Consider the following 18069-nt stretch of genomic DNA (forward strand, 5'->3'; position numbering starts at 1 on the left):
AACCCTACTAGCTACTGATCATCCAGTGTTGTTGAGAATCAGGTAATATACACATTTAAAAAATAAATACATTTCTTTCAAATACCTGAATTGACTGTTGATAAATATTTCCACTTTCTGATGAAATTCCACTGAAAGCATCTATGAGGCTATTGGGATCTGGATTATCAAAGGCAGCCAATTTTAATCCCCCTAAATTAAGATTGAAATAATTGAGATAATCTATGAGATTCACTAAAATATTTGCATTGTGCCTAATGCTGGATCAATATTTACATTAGAGATCAGCAATGCAGGACCAGCAACAATCCAAATGTCACTTGCAGACCATCTCATTTTTGTTTAAAAAAATAATAATTAATAGCTCCAATTAAAAAGATAAAAACTAGCAGAAACTAAAAAAATAAAACAATGGAAAGAAAAAATTGAAAGTGCAAAAATGAAAAAATAGAAAGCAAAAAATAAGAATATAATAAGTAAAAAGGAAATATATATGAAGAAATGACTTCCCCCTTCAACAAAAGTATAAACAATTTTAGTAATTTATTGCCGCCACTTAAAATACAATAAATGATCTCTTCTTCCCCTATCCAATCTTTTATTTATAAACAAATCCTTAAAGATTTGTCATTCAGTCCTGATCAGAAAAGTCCATTAAGGAGTTACTAGAGATAGCAACATATCCAGGGGTGGGTTCTACTTACCTTTACTACCAGTTCGCAACGGGGTTGTGCGCGCCCCGTTGCATGCACTGAAGTTCCTGGTAACATCGGGGTCGGTGAGTCGAGCCTCCCACCGATTTTACTACCGGTTCTATCGAACCGGGGGCAACCCACCACTGAACATATCTCTTCTAACCTTGTCCAAATAAACCAACTTTATATTCCTTCCTTTTCATTTTAACATGTGTGTCGAGCTTGGTCTCTAGGTGTTATGTGAATTTTGTTGTATGGATATACTGTGTATATACTACGTACAATAACAATAAACTTTATATCTTGATCTTCAAATCATGTTCTAGTGCTTGATTTCTTTTTATTTTTTTATCCCTTCTTACAAAATTGTTCAAGGCTTTAACAAGTCTCTTTTGTAAATGCCATATAGGAAAATTATCCAGGTCATTCTCTTGGTTTGTTATTTGTCCCTTTTAATTATTACGACATCAACTGGTTTCTTTTGTGTCCAGTGGAGTATCTTTTTCCATATCATTCTTGCAGTCTGTCATTTTTAATCCCTTTTCAGTTCAGTCTCAATTTTGTCAGTTAAAACTTGTTCCTCTTTGAGACTGCCAGCCCCGTCGCCTGTAAAGAGCCGCCTTTACATCTGAAAGGCGGCTCGAAAAACTCCATAAGGAAATGTGAGACAGAGCAGGTGAGGGCAGGTAGAGCTCTCTGAGAAGCCCCGAGAGGTTTTTTTTTTTACTCTTGGGGGCGAAGCAGATGAGGCTCCCTATTTCCCTCGCCGCTGCTCCGGGCTTCGGGAGACCTCTGCTTTTTTGCAGAGCCAGGCGACGAGAACAAGCTCTTTAAAGAAAATTAACAGATTAATTAAAGAGGATGAGATCTGGACCTGTGACCCTAAATCGCAAGTATTTTCATTTACTTTATAAAAGATACTGAAAAAAGGAAAAAAGAATTTTAAAATGGCGACTGCCGAGACTTGAGCAGGGAAAGCTGAAAAGGGAGAGTCCTTCCGTTTCTTATTAAGCCACAAAGTAGCGGAATAAATACTCCTGGCTACACTTTTGTGTTTTCTCTTTCCTAGAGATTTGATATTGATCTTGTTTGGAAAGAAGCTTTTTTTTTCTTTGCTTTTCTTTTCTAAAAGAGTTTGTCTGTGTGGAAATATGGCGTTTAGACTAACGAAGCCAGACAAACAAGCAGTGGGGGGGGAATTCCCCGTCTACAAACTATATGAACAAGTTCTAAACCTACAGACTCAGAAAACTGATTTTAATATAATTGAATTTCTCTTGGAAGAGATTGTAAGAAGGGATGAGATTGTGAACCAGAACTTTGAAAAATTTAAGCAGGAAATTAAAGAATTGGTGCAATTAAAGTTTGATACTTTGCAACGAAAGATTGTAAAAGTGACTAATGGTTTTTCAGAAATTGCTATGAAGTTGGATACAAATATTAATTTATTAGAGTCTAAAATGGAGGAAATTGAGGATAATTTGGACAATAAAATACAAAGAATTGAAGATGATTTGATAAACACTCAAGACAATAGCTTAGAAGAAAAACCTAAAATGGAAGCTGATCATAAGACTTGTAATGCAGAAAATATAAAACAACGGATTGAAAAAGAAGTTTTAATGATGCAACATAATCTCACAGAATATGCGATTAGACTGAGAGGATTACAGGAAAATAACAGAGATGACTTAAGGAAAATATCTTCTGAAATTCTGGCTGGGATCTTAAAGGTTCATCCTGAGGAAGTATTTTGTAGGATTGACAGAGTCTATAGAATAAATTCCTGGATTGCAAAGCAAAGGCAACTGCCTAGAGATGTGGTGATTTATTTTACAGATAAAGAAATAATAAATAATATTGTGCAAAAATCTTTTAATTCTACTTTGCAATTGTTTGGAAGAAAGATTTGGATATATAAAGAGTTACCGCCTAAGATGTTATTGGAAAGAAAGAAATTTGGATTTCTGGTGACTGAGCTTAAAAAAAAAAAATTTATTTAGGTGGGATGTTCCAGTTGGTATAATATTGAGATATCAAGGAGAAAGATACCAATTAAATACTGTTGAAAAAGCGGAAGAATTTCATCAAAAATTTTTGAAAATGAGCTCAACATTTTTATGCACAACACAAGATAAGCAGAAGGAGTTGGAAATAAAGGAAAAATATCGAGCTACAGAGGCCTCTGTAGATGAATCGCCTTTGGATTCTTTAGATGCCTCAGTTGGATTATCTATAAATAAGAGAGATGTGGCATCGGATTCTAATGTGATGACTCATCAAGTCACAGACAAGCATGGAAACCAATTAGTTGATACACAACTTATAGAAAAGAAATATGAGCCACAAAAGCAAAACCAACAAGATCAAGTCATAAATCAGAACGAAAACCGATCAGTTGATATACAACTCATAGAAAGGAAATTAGGATGGAGATCAAACCCACAAAAAGTCAAGAAAAAAAGAAATAGGTCTCACAAAAATAAAAATTTCTAAATTAGGCAACAGTGAAGCCAGTTATTTAAAAAATGACTGAATACATGAAAAGATAGTTGAGGCGAAGTATTGGTTAATATTATCCTGAGGAGAGTGACAGACCTCTGCAATGCCGTAATTTTGGGATGTGAAAAGGGCCTTAAATTGTTGGATTGGAATTATCTATTTTGGATTTTTTTGATAAATATATTATGTTTATGCTGAGCTACATGGCAAGAGAGCTATGCTGGGGCATGCAGAAGATCTGGTTGTTACCCCATTATGACGATGGGAAATAATAATCCTGAAGAAAGCCACTACTACAGATATTATATGGAATACAATTATAATGTCACTTGGGTGGTTGTTTTCTTTTTTTATATACACGAAGATATTCATTACTGATGGGGGCAGATGATAACTGAGGATTTTGAACATTCTGTTGCAATCAGGATGTTATGTTACCCTAATATGGGTGATGGAGTTAACAATCCAGTGGAAAGACATCAAAGAAGACATTATATGGATTATAAATTTAAAGTCATCGATTTTATCTATATAAGGGAATATTTTTTTAGTAGGGTGGGCAGAAGAATAAAGATATTAAGAATTGTTATGTATGGTAATTTTGTAGGAAAGTGGGTGGAGACAGGCTAGTTTATTGATTGTTTAGTTTAAGAAAAGGGATGTTTAAGAGATATATTTATGGGAATGGAGGAAATGGATAGAGTTGAATAAATGTTAAATTAGGATTTATTATATAGCTTTATAGGGGGAGGCTGCTTCGAAATGTTATATTAATATACACAAAAGATTAAATGTTAAATTAGGATTTATTATATAGTCTTAAAGTGGAAGGTTGTTTTGAAATGTTATATTAATATACAGATATATGTATGGGGGAGGAGAAAAAGGGCAGATTATTGCTAAATTGGGAGTCATAATAATATTACTATGCTAAATCAGAAGTTATTATACAATGTTATAGTAGAATGTTATTTTGAAATGTATGGTAAAAGGGGGATGCAATAATATTATTAGAAAGAAAGGGTCAGTATTTGGGGGATGGAGTAAGGGATGGTAAAGTATTATATAATCTGTTATGAATTTGGATCTTACTTTGAAGAAGTCACAGGGGGACGGGTGGTGAGGGGGGGTTAGGGAGGGGGGGGAGAAAAAAGGGGGAAAATCTGTATTTGAAAAACTTTTTCAATAAAAAAAAAACTTGTTCCTCTTTCATAATACCTTTGAAACAGAGTCTATACATAGAGGCAAACAAAAATATTCTTCAATATGTCCAATGTTACAAAAAAAATCCTTCTCAATTAATAAATCACATTTTCTTCTAAGTGTAATAATGGTTCCCTGTAGTATCCAACCTTCAAAGTCCTATCCCATCATGGTTTTTTTTTCCAAATAGAATTCAAAACAAAACATTTCCCCATGGAAGTATTCTTGTCACTAATTTCAAAATCTTACTTCAAAGTTTTATGGACTCTTAGTCTATTTGTAATTTTTACTGTTTATTCCAAAAGAAAAAAAAACCTTAAAATTGTAATTAAATCTTCAATCATGAGGACTGAAGGAAACTCACAGAGTGTTATAAAACCTATCAATCCAAAGGTTCCCAATAGCAGAAGAGCAGTCAACAAACAATTTCCAAAAAGAAAGTATGTGAACTGAGTGTCCTTTAGAAGGCGCCAATTATGGTTTGAGTTAGATGAGTATTCCCTTGTCTCCCAGAACTCTAAATCTACAGTTTTGCAGTCTCATTGTAAGGAGCAATTGTCTGGACCACTTGTGGATGATCTCAAGTCCACTCCTTGTCTGGAGAGAAATTATGAAGAGCTGGCTTACTACCTGGCTCTTCATTCTACTGCAATTTTTGTCAATTTACCATTTCTTCTCTGGAGGTGCAGAACTCTCCTTTCATTTAAATGAAGAAGAAGGAATTAGATGATGTTGCCAACAAGACTGAAGAGTAAGATTACTGAGTTTGTGCGAAGTTCGGTGATCTCAGAATATTTGGGATGATTTTTTGCATTGATAATTGGGAGGCAGAAGTCTGTTTTCGGACAAGCTTGATTTTCCCTGTGCTATACAAATAAATTATTTATTAAAAATTGAAGTGATTGTGTTTAGAAAGGCCTAGGTCCTTATTCCTTTCTTCACTGCTTTCTTCAAAAATCAAGTGAGAATCCTGTTGTGTTGTACATGTAGTCAGGACAATATATTTTAGAAATTATCTAAAACACAAGGAGAACAAGGAGAATGGGACAAGGAGCAGAACTAATACAGTTTGGGTATTAGCACTGTGTACTTTGGATATTATTGTAATATCATTTTAGAATACCTGAAGATAGAATACATGACATGCCCTTTCTGTGATGTCCCACTGCCTGGAAGCGGTGTGGGTTTGGATGGGGAGGAACAGGCTTAGACTCAACCCTTCCAAGACTGAGTGGCTGTGGATGCCGGCATCCCGGGATCTGGAGGTTCCATCCTTAATGATCGGAGGTGAAATCCTTGCTCCCTCCGATAGGGTCCGCAACTTGGGTGTCCTCCTGGATTCTCGGCTGTCTTTAGATGACCATCTGACGACCGTGACCAGGGGGGCCTTCGCACAGGTCCATCTTGTGCGCCAGTTGCGCCCGTTCCTAGACCGGGATGCCCTCGCCACGGTCACTCACGCCCTTGTTACCTCTAGGTTGGACTACTGTAACACCCTCTACATGGGGCTGCCCTTGGGATGTGTCCGGAGGCTTCAGCTAGTCCAAAATGCAGCCGTGCGGGTAGTTATGGGGGCGTCTAGATACTCCCGTGTAACACCTCTCCTGCGTGAGCTGCACTGGCTACCGGTGGCACTCCGGATACGTTTCAAGGTGCCGGTGCTCACTTATAAAGCCCTTCATGATTTAGGCCCGGGGTACTTGCAGGACCATCTCCAGCCGTTCTCCCATCGTCCTGTGCGCTCTCACAGAGTCGGCCTCCTCAGGGTGCCGTCGGCCAAACAATGTCAGCTGACGACCCCCAGGGGGAGGGCGTTCTCTGTGGGAGCCCCGACCCTCTGGAATGGATTGCCCACTGAGCTCAGGACAGCCCCCGACCTTCTTTCCTTCTGTCGCGAGCTGAAGACGTGGCTCTTCCGCCAATTAAACTGATCCATTTGGGGGTACACTTGTATAATTTTAAATCATTTTTTAATTGGGTTACTGATTTTAATTTTGTATTGTATTGTGATTTGTATTGAAGTTGTCATTTTGTAAGCCGCCTTGAGTCCCTAGGGAGAAAGGCGGCATATAAATCGCAATAAATAAATAAATAAATAAATAAATAAATAAATAAATAAATAAATAAAACATATGGTGACTATGAGGATAATATCACATTTTCTGAATCACCACTTGTTACTGCGTAACACTGGAAGCCGTTCAAAGTATGTAGTCTTTACCTGTCATGTTTGACAGCATTTCTAGCTCTTTTGCAGCACTTGGCCCCAAAGCAATGGTGTGAATTATTGCTCCACTACTTTTAACTTCATTAAAGCAAGATCGCATTCCTGAGTCTTCTCCATCTGTCAAGAGCACAATTTCACTCCCTTCGGTACTTCCCTCTCTTGCTCTAATCACCTGTATTAAAAAATAAATAAAATAAAATATTAGTAGAACAGGGAATGCAGTATGAAACTCACAGAATGCTCTTTAAAATGAAGAAGTTGGATAAAATTCATAGAATAATTATATAAATAATTTGTAATAAAAATGACAGCACATTTCTCTAACTGCCATAAAGTAGTGCTGCCAGAAACCGGGCCATGCAAACAAGCGAAGCCCCATCCGCAGGATGCAGGCAGCACATAAAACAATGCCCCCTCCCACGTGCAGAAAAACCTCATTCCACAGAACAGTCCCTGATGCCCAAAAGGTTGGGGGCTGCTATTTGAACATACTGCATACATTTTATGTCATGATTAATGAGGTTAACTCAAGCTAAAGAAAAGAATTTGTCAACTCTAAGGTTGAGATGGCTTCACATTTCATCTTCCATTCTTCGCAGAGTGCCTTGTGGGATACTGTTTATAAGATCTGCGTTTGGAGGCATGTTCCTCTTCTCTTTATAGGAAAAAGTTCTTTCTACAGGTAGCCCTCAATTTACAACCATTTTTAGTTACTGTTTGAAGTTACAACAGCACCGAAAAAACTTGTTTACTGTATATCTGGTCCTCACACTTATAACCATCATAGCATCCCCACGGGCATCATGCACTTGGCCACCAGCATATATTGTGACAAATTGCAGCATCCAAGAGTCATCTGATCACCATTTGAGGTCTTCGCAGCTGGCTTCTGACAATCAAAGTCAATTGGGGAAACCAAATTCACTTAACAACCTCATAATTCACTTTTCAGTGATTTGCTTAAAATTATGACAAATATGTGACAAAATTGGACATGACATACTTAACAACTGTCTTACTTACAACAGAAATGTGGTCATAAGTTGAGGGCTACTTGTAGTATGCCACTAAATATGAAAAGAGTACACAGAGCTGTTATTAAACGCCATTCTGATATTTTCAGCTTTTGAAACTTCACTGTAAGAAGTGCTTCAAAGTGAATCATATATCAGAAACTAGCCTGCAGGCTAATCCAGTCAACAAGAATTTCACTGCCAGTCTCTCTCAAAAACTAATATGGAAATACTACTTTCTAATTGTTTTTTTAATAATTAGGAAGAGAAACTCCCATTGGATAAAATGGCATCCTTTTGCCCCTCATTTTTCACACTGATAGGAGATGATGGATCTTATTTGGACATGAATTCCATTGGATGCTGCCTAGGATACTCCCCCAAAATAAATTTAATAAATGCAATTTAAGTTTTAAAAAATGATCAAAATGTCATCAGATCGCCATAAAAGAACACTGTGATAATGAGATTTGTCATTTTAAAATGTGTCTATGTGCATGTGTTAATTTCAGTAGGCATCTATCAAAGCTGTGGTACCTGTGAATACTGCCAACCCAGCTTTATCAGGCTGAAAAAAAAATTACAATGATTGGATGATATAATTGCTTCGTGTTTCTCTTAAAACACCTGTACGAACTCACTACACAACATATGTCTAGGGGGAAAAAAGAAATAAAAGTAATGGGAGTATGTTTTCTTTCACCTTAAATCCTTCGCGCACTCCAGCACAAATATTAGTCCCTCCACCAGCTGCGGTAGGCAAAAAATTCACAAGATTCTGCCGAGTGTTGTCACTGTCAATCTGTTTCAAGGGAGACTTAGTGGTGGCAGAACTTTGAAACGTTACAATTCCAACCCAGGAACCAATTTCAATAATTTGTAGGAGGAACAATTCTGCAGCATCCTTGAGATAAGTAATGCGGTTATACTACATAGAAAGGAAAAGGGATGGAAGATGAGGAAGAAGGACAAAGTTGTCAGTTGTCAATACCGCCTGAACAATCATTTCAAATGCCTTTCTTTTGGCCAAATTAATTTAAAAGCAGAAACAGCTGGCCTTTATCCAACCCTGATCTCAAAGTTCCAACAGTTTGTTCAAAATCTGTAACTAAATATTTATGTTATTTGGGAGAGACTGCCTTCTTTGGCTCCCCTGTAGTTTTTTTTTTTTCTATTTTAAAATGAATTGGTCAACTGGTGATTAGCTGGATGAGAAAGTATGAAACTCTGAAATTGAGTATTGCTTTCCTGGCTTAAAGCAGAGAGGACTTGGCCTTTGTATAGGTAGTCCTCGACTTACAACATTTCATTCAGTGACTGTTCAAAGTTACAACAACACTGAAAAATGACTGACTTATGACCGTTTTTCAGAGTTACGACCTTTGCAGCAGCCCCTTGATCATGTGATCTCCTTTTGCGACCTTCTGACAAGCAAAGTCAATGGGGAAGCCAGATTCACTTAACAGTTGAGTTATTAACTTTTCTACTGGCAGTGATTCATTTAACAAAAAAGTGGCAAGAAAGGTCGTAAAATGGGGCAAAATTCAACAAATGTCTCATTTAACAACACAGATTTTGGGCTCAATTTTAGTGGTAAGTCGAGGACTGCCTGTACTTCTCTGACCTATATCACAGGGAATTCTCTTTTCAGTAATTGCTGTTCCTAGGGAAGCCCTAGCTCTTCACTTCCTTTCCTCAAATAATCTTCTTAAAGTAGTTTCCAGCTTCCACACCGATTCCCCACACCTAAATGTTTTTCTTAAACTCCAACTCTTCAAAAATCCTTATCCAGCAGCAAAAAATGCACTGATGGTGCCAAAAGATTAAAAAACTTAACTTGTTGCTGCCTTAATGATCGAGTGGTCAAAGGCTGACCCAGAATTACCTTTTAAAGTATTGTTGGACAATGGTACAATAAGAAAAAAGAAAAAAAAGAAAGAAAATGCAGTGATGGAGTAACCCCAGAGAATTGCACATGCCAGTTGGAGGAGGATTTTCAAACAGTGGATGATGTTGGTGAAGATGAGCTTTCACTTGGGGATGACCAATGACCAATCATTGAAATGTTGCAAAGTTCCATGTTCCATACTGCTTTATGGACAGCAGCACACCACAAACCCTTTCCAACTGGACACTAAGTGAGTACTGTGAGGCTTTTAGGGTAGCAGTTCAGGGCAGGAAGAGGGCATGACAAATCAGATGTGTGGATACAGCATGGACATCTTCCCCACTCTCCAACTGTCTTACAAAACCCTGCTTCTAAGGCCTGTATAATATCTTGGATCATATCTATCCTCTTGGATAACTTTCCCCTTTTTCACAACAATTAAGCAACTATAATTTACTACAGTTTCATAAATGCTAATGTTTATGAAAAGAAACGCATATTAATTAGAAGTGGTTAAATATCAGTAATTAATTAACAGCTAACCCAGCATTCCTATAAAAAATCATTTTGAAGTTTTTTGTTAAAAGAATTTTCTAATGCTATACTTACACCTCCCATGCTTCCAGAAACATCAAGCACTAAACAGACAACTCTGTCACGTGTTTGCATCAAGGTGAAAGTGGGGTCAGGTGGAGGAGTATTTATTATAGATGAAGAGGCGAAGTCAGTGGAATTCATAATTACTTCCCACGTACTCTTATAGTTGCAGAATTTGTTTTGCAGATTTGGTGCTTCAATATTATGATTGCTTTCATTACAGAACATAGTAACCTAAAAATATAAAAATAAGAATTCATCAGGAGGACAAATATCGGATCGACTTAAATGCTTTGCATTAGTTATACTTACAGAAGGTAGACTTTGCATATACATTATAGACACTGGAGTGCTTTGGGATTTATCAGCTACAAATTGACATCCTGGTTCATACTTCTGAGTGCAGTTTTTGTGTTGTCCTGGTCCAGTTGGAAATATGTAAATACCGGCGACACTAGCTGAACATCTAAATGATATAATAAAAATGTACATAATTTACATTGAAAAATTATGACATCAATATAAAAAGATAAATTTTGTTTCAAATTGAGCTTGACCAGTTGTGGACTGCTACTGGTTCACATCGGATCGGGTGAACTGGTAGCGGCGGTGGTGGGAGGCTCCACCCACCAGCCGGACGCTTCTGTGCATGCACAAGCGAACCAGTAGCAAACTAAATTGAAACCCACTACTGAGCTTGACTCCTGATAACTTTTGGGGTACATTCATTTCATTTTCTTTGCAAGAGTACTCAAGTGGTTTGCTGTTGCCTTGTTCCAGGATGTTTTTCAACTTCCCAGCTTAGCCTAAAGCTTGAGTGATCCCAGTCTCCCATCCAAATCAGTAGATGTTTATATTCTGCAAGCTTGAACTTTGAAAAAGAGTATTGACAATTTTGAACATTGATATTGGAGGGACTTCTAGAGACTTCTAGGGAAGAAATGGGAAACTGAAGATGGCTTCAAGAAAAGCAGAGCTGGCCACCATGGTGGAATGAAGATCTGTGAATAGACCAACTCTTTGAAAATTCTTTTACAGACAAGAGATCACTCACCAATGGTTCAGACATCTGGTCCTCCCAAGATGAGGGTCCTTGGAGGAATTCTGCGAGAAGTTCTGAGAGATGGTTTAACCATCTTGCTCAAATCACAGTGGACTCCTTTGAAAGGAGACTAAGTTTGCATCCTTCCTTTTCTAATCACTTTTGAAAATTACTTGTTAACTGCATTTCAGCTACTAGGAACCTTGGGATTCAGTTGTTTTACAGCACCAGGTAAATTTCCTTCAATCCTTGGTGACAGAAAATCTTTAAACTACAAGTTTAAGAACTAAAAAAAAGTGTTTTTGAAGAAAAGCAAAACAAATGGACTAAGAGCCCAGATAATTTTGAAATAAGTTTTTTTGAATTAATTATAAACAAAACTTCCCATGATATGGAAAAAGATGTCACACTGGATATACAAAAGAAACCATTGTCTTAATAGCTTAATAATTGAAAGGGATATATAATTAACAAACCAAGAGAGTGACAATAATTATTATTTGGATAATAATTGGATCCTTGATCAAGAGGCAAGAAACTGATAGAAAACTGATGAAGTACTAAAGTCTAGTCACTGTAGTCTATTAGGTTAATTTAAGTCTAGGAAGATACCTTGTTGCCTCAACTTCCTTTTCTTTAGTAACATAAAAAGGAGCATCATAATTATATTCATCAAAGACACCCCATCTGAGATGAGCCCACTCATGAACAAAGACTCTACCTGTAAGAAAAAAGTAAAACAACTGAATTGTAACACAATAATTTAAATTTACAATAGTCAGTAAAAAGTTGGTATTATGTGTGTATGTGTGTATGTGTGTTTAAAGGCTGTTGGAACTGTCATTATTGGGGGGAATTTAATGGTGATCCCACTAAGGAAGTTTTTGGAAGGGAAGCTGCACTTAAGTCTATGTGCAACCCAGTGATGGGTTTCAAAATTGTTTGCTACTGGTTCTGTGGGTGTGGCTTAGTGGGCGTGGCATGGCTTGGTAGGCATGGCTTGGTGGGCATGGCAGGGGAAGGATGCTGTAAAATCTCCATTCCCACCTGACTCCAGGGGAAGGCTACTGTAAAATCTCCATTCCCTCCCTATTTCCTCTCGAACAGCTGGGACTTGGGAGGCAGAGAATAGATGGGGGCGGGGCCAGTCAGAGGTGGTATTTACCGGTTCTCCGAGCTACTCAAAATTTCCGCTACCGGTTCTCCAGAACTGGTCAGAACCTGCTGAAACCCACCTCTGATGCAACTCCAAATTCATTAAATATAGCATAGATGACTTGCTGCACAAAATTGAAAATGCCTTTTCTATCCTATCACTAAACATGCAGACATCCAGCCTTCTTTTGAATCTGGCCATCCTCTGAATAGACCCAGGATATGATAGCTTCAGGCTGGGGACTGTATTGTTCATTCTAAAATGTGAGCTTTGTTAAACTTTTGCCTGAATTTAAAAAAAGAATTTTTTATTCTTTTTTTAAAAGAAGCAACCAAGGGAGATTAGACATTTATTTTTTCATGAACTTTCTTATTTTGTTGGTTATTGTTCAGTCCCTGCCTATTGAAGGTTTCATTAGTGAGAATGAAAAAAAAACCCAATTAATTATATTACCTCGAGATCCATAAATATCATGCAATTTGTCATTTGTCAGAAATGTTGGCGTGAAATGAATGTATCTTCCTGGTATCCCACACCCTCCAAACTGCAGAGTGTAAGGATCATCTCCAGACTTCAAGTGAGAATCAGCTACTATGATGTCAGCCTAAAATAAAATAATAATAATGGACATATTTTAAAGATCAGCGAAGAAAAAGTAGCTAATTGTTTGCTAATACAAATTTATCCCTGGTTTTAAACCGCCTCGTAGAAATTCATTTTATTCAGTAAAATGAATACTATTCAGTATTCTTTAGCCTTGAAATTACCTATAATGAATACATCTTTTTTTAATACTTAATTGACAAGATATTACACATAGGCATGGAAGCAGTCAAACTTAACTCCCACTGCATCTGAAACTTGGATCACCATAATAATAAAAGGTTTGGATGATATTCATATGATTTACTCACATTAAGTATATCAATAATTCATTTAAATAAATAGAAGAGATGGGGAACTATTGTCCCCCATAATTCCTTTCAGCCACAATTAGCAGGGGAAATATTTAGGGATGAGAACAGTTATTCTTCAGCAATATCAGCAACATCTTTGTAATACCAAGTCATTTTGTTAGACTTTAGGAAAGAACCTTCACATCACAACAAGAAACCAATTACCGTAAAACATTAATTTAGTGGACTATTACTTAGCAGACTTGAAAAAGATTGAGTAAAATTTTCATCTAGATATCATTCCCTTCTGAAAATAATAGGCAAATCTGTTACAGCCCAAATGGTTCAGATAAATCAGATAAATGTATGTTAATTTCACCTTAATAATGTCATTACAGAAGTAAAACAAACTATATTACCTGTATTGGTTTCTATAATGTTGTCAGTATATAAACGGTGAAAATTACATCATTGCCTTAATTATATTGTTATATAAGTGATATAAATAGACCCAAGGAAGCACTTTTGGATTTAGCATATCTTTGGGAATAATGGATATATCTTATATCTTCCCCCAATAGTCCATTAAATTAAGTTTAGTGTAGAAAGGTCAGGAATTATTTGTTCCCAGCAATGAGCATAATGCTCACAAACAGGCACTTGCTGTCATTGTTTGACTGCAAAGGTCATAGGACGTGTATGTCCAAACTTTGGTTTGCCTGGGCCACATTGAGTGAAGATGAATTGTCTTGGGCTGCACATAAAATATAGCTAATGTACTTAAAGTATATAAATAACAATAAACTTCCTTTATTGTGGGAGGGGGTATTGTGCAGTGGTGAAATCCAAATTTTTTTACTACCAGTTCTGTGGGCGTGGTGTGGCTTGGTGGGCGTGGCAGAGGAAGGATATTGCAAAATCTCCATTCCCACCGCATTCTGGGGCCAGCCAGAGGTGGTATTTGCCGGTTCTCCAAACTACTCAAAATTTCTGCTACTGGTTCTCCAGAACCTGTCAGAACCTGCTGGATTTCACCCCTGGTCTTGTGGGACTGTATTACTAGCTTTCCAGGGCTGCACATGATTCGTGGGGCTGTCGGTTGGACACAGGGCCTGGCATTGAGGCAGGCCAGAGGGAGAAGAGCTTCTGTCAAGGCAACAGTTGGATAAGTGGGACTTGAGCCCAGGCCAAGCCAAAGAAAGTAACTTGAAAAAAATGTATCAGACATACTCCTCCCTAGTTCACATGAAGATAAAGTGAGGGTAGAGGGAAGCACATTCAGACTTGCAAGGTTCTGTTACTGTAGGTGTTAGAATAAAACTAGTCCTGACCTAGCATTGTTTCTTTGTATGGGCCACCTTGTAGGCTGACATTGATTCAATTGCGAATTTTCTGTAAATATAGAGTTTAGATTCATAACCCCTGGTGGGTTGCCCCCGGTTCAGACTGGTTCACATGAACCAATAGTAAAACCGGTGGGAAGCCCTGCCCACTGCCCCGGATGTCATTATCAGTGATCTGCACATGTGCAGAAGCAAGGTGCGTGAGCGAAGCGAGAGCGCACGTGCGCTCCCATAGCGAACTGGTGGTAAAGATAAGTAGAACCCACCCCTGAACCCCTGTGAATGTCACAGTTATAGTATCTTAAAATCGTACATTTGGAAGGGCCTTTTTAGGCTATTAACCACTTACTCAGTGCAAGAATCTTAATAAAATCAGCATAGTTAAACTGTTATTACATTTTTTTTGTAATAATTAGTCAGAATCTGTCTTTGTATAACTTAAATCTATTATTCTCTATCCAGACCTCTGGAATGAGAAAGAGAGTGAGTGAAAAGCCCTTTATCTTCTAAATCGGTCACCTTTTTAGTATTTATAAAGTAACCTATATTCTATCTCAATTATTTTTTCTGAAGATTAAACTATCCAGCTCTTTCAGACTCCCTTGGTAGGATTCTTAAAAGGCAAATACCCTTTCAAAGCAACTGCAATTGGAGAAGGCAACAGAGTTATAAGGACAAAATCTATATTATAGTTTCTGTCTCTTAAAATATCACATATTTTTGAAGAATATTCTCACTTACTTTTTCGTAGGATTCTCTTATTACTCTTTTATACTCTTGTTTGGGTGTCCATGTCAATGGAATTATAATTTTTACAGACTTAAAGTAAAATCTTTGTTCTGTAGCTTTGATGAGATAATTAGATGCTTCTTTAACCATATCCTAATAGGAACATAAAATACAAATATATTTACTTTGTTGTGGAGCTTTCAATAGTTACTGCCTAGTGTTTGTAGAGAGGTGAGGTTCAAAAATAGGGTTGCCAGGTCTGCTTCCAAAAAATAGCGGACAAGCGGGGGGGGGGGGGGTTAAGTAGTAAAAAAATAAAAAAAAATTACAATTAAATTATATATTTTCTTACAAACATTTTAACACGTATTAAAACAATCACTTCAAAACTTTACTTAAAATTCAAAACATCAAATATATTATAATAATATGTAAAATATTAAATTACATTTTACTTTGCTGTCGTGTGTATTTTTTATTTGACTGCGCAGCTTTGATTAATTCTTTGTGTTTAAGGAATAATTCTTTAATTTCAGTACAACGTTGAGAAATATTAAAAATATACAATCATAAAGCTTTTGAATAAAAAAAATGTCCACTATTTTGTGAAAAAAAATAGTGAACATAATGTGAAAAAAGTGGACTGTCCGCTCAAATAGTGGACACCTGGCAACCTTATGAATCAAAAATTTTAGCAAGGGGTTCTCTGCCCAGTTGCTGGGTAGGCATGGCCATGGTGGGCGTGGCCTAGTTGGCCTCCTGCACCATGGCTGGGGGGGGCTTTTTGCCCTCCCTGGGCTCCGGAGGCTTTTCTCGAGCCTCAGGGAGGGCGAAAATGGCCTCCTCAGGCTCTGGAGGCTGGAAACAGGCCCATCTCCGGCCTTCCCAAACTTCTGGTAGGCCCATTTTTTGCCCTCGCTGAGCCTCCGCCCGTGCCCTGCACTTACCTGCATCCAAAATGGGCCATGTGGGGACTCCTGGGATGGGTGGGGCGGGTGGGGTGGGGTGGGGCCAGCCTAGAGTGGAACTTGGCGGTTCTCCGAACTTCACAGAATCTTAACTCGAGGTTTTCCTGAACCCCTGCGAATCCCCAGCAGCCCACTCCTGGTTCTGTACATTGCATTTATTTCGTTCCACTTAGCACTCTCGTGTGATCTGATATTTATTTTGGGGTTTCACATGCAGTCTCAAAAACTCTGAAAGATCAGATGATTCTACCTATACCTCAACTTCCCAGAATCTGAAAATCACAAATTATGTTCTTACATCTCTTTCTGTCCTTTCTATATTCATTTTTTTCTTAAACACTTAACAAAATCTTGACATTCAGGAAATAGCCTTATCTGCTACTGTATGTTGAGAAATTATTAAAACAAATTAAATATTTTACCTTTAAATGTGAATAAATTCCATTAAAAATAAAACTATGAAATAATTATGCATTCCTAAACTGTAAAATCACCTTGCTAAAGCTCACAATCTTGTTTAATATTGTGGCTTATTTTCTAGGATCTTACCCAATAACTCCAAACACAGGATGCAGTGAACCAATTCTCTTTATTGATCAATGTTTCTATTACAGGTATTGGCTGGAAGTGACCTCTGGACTCCTGGACCATGTCTTATGTACCTGGGAGGCGGAGCTGAGGTAAGGAAGGGTCAGGGGAGGATCTAGGTGGATGTGGTGTTAACCCTTGTCATACCTGGGATGGGCAATGGTGGGCATTTACACATAACAAATCCCCCTCTAAATGCCCAACAGTTGTACCTGCTTGTATGTTTTGTACCCGTACCCCTAATTTAGACGTAAGGTAAGCGTGTTGTTTGTTGGGTAGAGGTTTGGTCAGGATGTCTGCAGCTTGCTCGGCGGTCTCACAATGTACAGCCTTGTTAAAACCAATGTTCGTTAATTCTCTGACATGCTTGTGCTTAATGTCTATGTGTCTGGACCTTTGGCCTACTGCTTCTGCCATGGATATATCTATGGCTGCCTTATTGTCCTCATGTATTACTATCGGGTAGGCCGGTTCGGTCCATATGCTGGTAAGTAGATCGTCAAACCATGTCAGGTTATTGGCTGCTTTGGAGAGGCAGATGTACTCTGCCTCAGCTGTGGAGGTGGCTACCAGGTTTTGTTTTCCGGTGTACCAGTGTACTGGGCAGCCGTTGATGAGAAATACGTAGCCGGATGTGCTCTTTCTACTTTTTGTGTCGCCTGCCCAGTCAGCGTCTGCATAGGAGGTTAGTATGGGTTCTTTGGACATCTCTGGTTCTAGGTTCAGGCATGCGTCCATGCTGTGTTTTAGATATCTGAGCACACGTTTTACACCCTCCCAGTGATACATCTTTGGATCGCTGACATGTCTGGATAGCAGGTTGACTGCCAGGAGGATGTCTGGTCGAGTCCAATTAGCTATATACAGTAGTGACCCAACAACAGACCTATAGAGGGCATTGTCCTTGAATGTCTCGCTTTCCTCATTCATGTGTTTCAGGAAGTCAATGTGTATTGGCGTGTCACATGGCTTGGCTTCCTTCATGTTGCATTTAATTAACAGGTCCAGTATTTTCTCCTTTTGAGAGATCTTGAATCCCTTCTGAGTTCTATCAATCTGGACACCCAGGTATTTGTTCACCTTCCCCAGAGTCTTTAGTGCAAAATGTTTCCCCAACTGGTTGGCAAACTCGTCACAATTTTGTTTATGCTGGCCACAGTACAAAATGTCATCCACGTAGATGAGCACGTACTCTATGGATGTACCCTCTCTCCTGATGAAA

The 18069-nt window shown here is 38.0% G+C and overlaps 1 protein-coding gene across 1 annotated transcript in view; it reads right to left on the bottom strand.

Moving 5' to 3' along the window:
• The window catches only part of CLCA4 (chloride channel accessory 4), a 36394-nt gene that overhangs the window by 12340 nt on the left and 5985 nt on the right, over positions 1–18069 (bottom strand). Inside the window, exons 2-9 of the mRNA XM_070941075.1 lie at positions 15304–15444; positions 12777–12927; positions 11780–11888; positions 10438–10591; positions 10138–10359; positions 8344–8568; positions 6622–6799; positions 86–192 (exon numbers count right to left, since the gene is read on the bottom strand). Of these exons, the coding sequence (XP_070797176.1) occupies positions 86–192; positions 6622–6799; positions 8344–8568; positions 10138–10359; positions 10438–10591; positions 11780–11888; positions 12777–12927; positions 15304–15444 (1287 nt within the window). The remainder of the gene's footprint in view (positions 1–85; positions 193–6621; positions 6800–8343; positions 8569–10137; positions 10360–10437; positions 10592–11779; positions 11889–12776; positions 12928–15303; positions 15445–18069) is intronic.

The sequence above is a fragment of the Pituophis catenifer genome, unplaced genomic scaffold (assembly GCF_029215685.1).
Source record: "Pituophis catenifer annectens isolate HBS135680 unplaced genomic scaffold, rPitCat1.0.hap2 SCAF_3, whole genome shotgun sequence".
NCBI classification, from domain to species: domain Eukaryota; kingdom Metazoa; phylum Chordata; class Lepidosauria; order Squamata; family Colubridae; genus Pituophis; species Pituophis catenifer.